This window comes from Myotis brandtii, unplaced genomic scaffold, assembly GCF_000412655.1.
Source record: "Myotis brandtii unplaced genomic scaffold, ASM41265v1 scaffold314, whole genome shotgun sequence".
In the NCBI taxonomy this organism is placed as follows: Eukaryota; Metazoa; Chordata; class Mammalia; order Chiroptera; family Vespertilionidae; genus Myotis; species Myotis brandtii.
In genome coordinates, this window is record NW_005362033.1 from 93,205 (window position 1) to 96,384 (window position 3,180).

The 3,180-nt window shown below is 58.4% G+C and overlaps 1 protein-coding gene across 2 annotated transcripts in view; it reads left to right on the top strand.

Annotated features, from left to right (window-relative positions):
• NATD1 (N-acetyltransferase domain containing 1) overlaps positions 1-3,180 on the top strand; it is a 19,522-nt gene that overhangs the window by 13,607 nt on the left and 2,735 nt on the right. Inside the window, exons 1-2 of one of the 2 annotated variants that reach the window (XM_014542822.1) lie at positions 1,459-1,828; positions 2,997-3,115. In XM_014542822.1, coding sequence (XP_014398308.1) covers positions 1,813-1,828; positions 2,997-3,115 — 135 coding nt within the window. In that variant the 5' untranslated portion in view covers positions 1,459-1,812. Of the gene's footprint in view, positions 1-1,458; positions 1,829-2,996; positions 3,116-3,180 lie in introns of those variants that run through there. The other variant, XM_005870145.2, reaches the window with a different exon arrangement.

Below are 3,180 nucleotides of genomic sequence, written 5' to 3' on the forward strand. Positions count from 1 at the left end.
GTGTAGGAGGCAGCTGATCAATGTTTCTCTCTCATCGATGTTTCTGACTTTCTATCCCTCTCCCTTCCTCTCTGTAAAAAATCAGTAGAATATATTTTAAAAATATATATATATATTTTAAAAAAGAAGAAGAAAAAAAGAAAAATCAACCAAAAAAATGAGTTCGCATGTCACCTGACACGCGTGTCATAGGTTCACCATCACTGCCCTAGAGTGTGTCTGGCAGAGAGAGAACAGCGTAGTTTATAGGACATATCTCTCTTGAGTGTCTTCCCTGGCCTGGGCACTGGGGACCAGCACGAGCTGATGAACCAGGATGGGGGGCAGCCCCAGGCCATTTGGGGATCCGTTCCGTCCACGGCCCCGTGGCCATTTCAAGGATATTGATGGAGGGAACGGGCAGGCGATGAACAGAGGGAGACGAGCAAACTTCCAAGGCTTGAGGACCCGCCACCTCCCTCTTCAGAGCTGGCAGTGGTGAGAAGCCGAGATCTTTTCAGTGGCTCGCAAGGCCCCACATGATTTGGCCCCAGAGCCTCCAGTGTGGCTTACTCCCACGCTCCCCACTCATTCCAGCCACCCTGCTGGCCTCCCACTGCTTCTTGCACCGTGTGCCTCAGGGCCTGTGCACGGCTGTTCTCGGCACCTGGACTGCTCGCCCCCCACGTGTCCTTTTGTGTTCCTTGCCCCTCAGGTCTGTGCTCAGGAGAGGCCTGCCCTGTGCACCCTCCCCTCCTCGGCTGCGTTCATCTCTAGCTTGTCCCCCAGATCGGTCTTGTTTATAATGATACGACTTCCTGTCTGTCTCCCTCCAGGAGGGAGCGTCTGGTCGGTTTTCTTTACTGTTATACCCAACGCTGAACCCTGCCTGGCATGTAGGCCCTGGTGCGTTGGGGTAATTAAATGGCCAGGGCGGCACGCAGGCCGCTCCCTCCGCTGGCCCCTGTGGTCCTGTTCTGGGCGCGTTGAATTACCCAGCAGGTGTGGGAGCCGAGACCAGAGTCCCACTGTACGGCCAGGGCAGGCGGCAGTGGGGCCAGAGCTGGGCCCGCCCACCAGAGCAGCCGTCAGGCCTGGAGAGGGGATGCAGGGGCCCCTAGGGCCACCCTCAGCTGGACCTAAGGGGAAGGTGTTCCAGGCAGAAGAACTGCCTTGGGAGAGGCCTGGAGGCAGGAGGCAGTGCAGAGACTGGTCTGAGGCCTGGGTTCCCCTTCACCTGACTCACTGGGGTGTGGACCCCTGGGTCTGAGTCTCTGCATCTGCAAACAGGGCGGTGGCCTGCAGCGTCACCCCTGAGCATCAGGGGAGAACCAGAAAGCCCCTGACGGGGTGGGCCGTGTTCCCGCACGTAGTTCGCTGCGTCCCTCAGCCTTCAGGTTTCCGTTGGTGACATCGCAGGCCCTGGCCCAGGCAGCAGGGAGCAAATTATGGTGCTTTAAAGTGAAAAACACGTGAAATACAATTTGTTTTTCATAATCACACTTGGCGTTGACATGTTTTCCTTTAGGGACAGCAAATTGTGTGTTCTGATCTCAGGGCCCTCGCACTGGCTGTGCCCTCTTCTCGTCCTTCCCTGCACCTCTGGCGAAATGGCCCTCTGTCCCCTGATCAGCTTAGTTCCTTCATCCATCACAGCTCCCTGAAGGCAGACCGTGGAGCTGTCCTCAGCCACTCGTTCTCCCCACACTCGGCCATCAGCACCCACATTGCTCACCTGGACTAGTGCGGCCACCACGCCCCTCTTCTCATTGCAGCCAGAGGAGGATCACGAGACACGGACACGTCCTGTCCCTCCTCTGCCAAGGACCCTCCATGGCTCCCGCTCCCGGTGGTTGCGAGGCTCTACGGGCCTCCTCCCCCATCACCCCTGCCCTCCCCTCATCTCCTCCACCCTCTCGCTTGCCCACTCCTGCCTCAGGGCCTTTGCTGGCTTCTCTCAGCCTGGGACACTGCTCCCCAGACAGCACACGGCCCGCTCCTCTTCCTCCTGCCTCCTCTCCGCCCACCTGCCTGCTTCTCTGCTCTGTTTCCTCTTCTCGTGCGTCCACCAGCACAGGACTCTTGTCTGGCCTGCTTATTGCTGTGTCCTCAGCACCTGAAACCGCGCCTAGGGCTCAGCAAACAGTTGTTCAACAGGCCTGGTGGGTGGATGTGTGCACAAATGGGTGGATGGGGGGCTGGGTAAGTAGATGGGCAGGCAGAGGGGAGATGGATAGATGATGGATGGGTGGATGGATGGATGAATGATGGGTGAATGGATGGATGGATGTGGTTGGATGGATGGATGGATGGATGGATGGATGGGTGGATGGGTGGATGATGGATGGATGGATGGATGGATGGATGTGGTTGGATGGTTGGATGGATGGATGGATGGATGCACAGAGAGACAGATGGGAATAGACTTTGGCTGGAGGAGCCCCTGTTAAATGTTTCCCAGTGGGACTCTGGGGTGGGCTGGTGAGCTCCAGGCTTGGCAGGACTGCGAGGGCACAAAGGCCTGTTTGCTCCTGTCCTGTGTGCCAGCGTCACTTCCCTGTGGATGCCAGTGCCACACCTTGACCTTCTCTGGGCCTGGCGAGAGGTCCTGCTGCGTGTCTCATCTGCTCTCCTGTCTCTTCGGGCTCTGGTTTAGTGGGGGCTTGGCAAGTCCTGCAGTCTACCCAGCGCTGGGCCTGGGCCTGCAGACCCTCCGGAGGGAGCGCAGGTGGGGACACAGATGGCTGGGCTGGGGGCCCTGGGGGTCCTGGGATGCTGAGACAGAATAACAACGACTCATGGTGGCCTGGAGTATTCTGGGTGTTGTCCTAGCATTTTACAGAGATGACTCTTTAGTCTCCAAACAACCCTATGAGGGGTGTTTTATTATGTCCCCATTCTATGGATGGGGAAACTGAGGCACAGAGAGGTTATTGAGGCTCCAGCTCCAGCAGCCTGGCTCCGACGCCTTCTCTCCACTCCAGCTGCCATGCTCACGCGTCTACCCTCCCCTGCAGGATGTCACGATCGGGCCGTCCTGCTCTACGAGTACGTGGGCAAGCGGACCGTGGACCTGCAGCACACCGAGGTCCCCGACGCCTACCGCGGGCGCGGCATCGCCAAGCACCTCGCCAAGGTAGGGCAGGTGGAGGGCCCGCTGGCCAAAGTGCAGATGGGTCCCACCCTGCTGCCAGCCTGCAG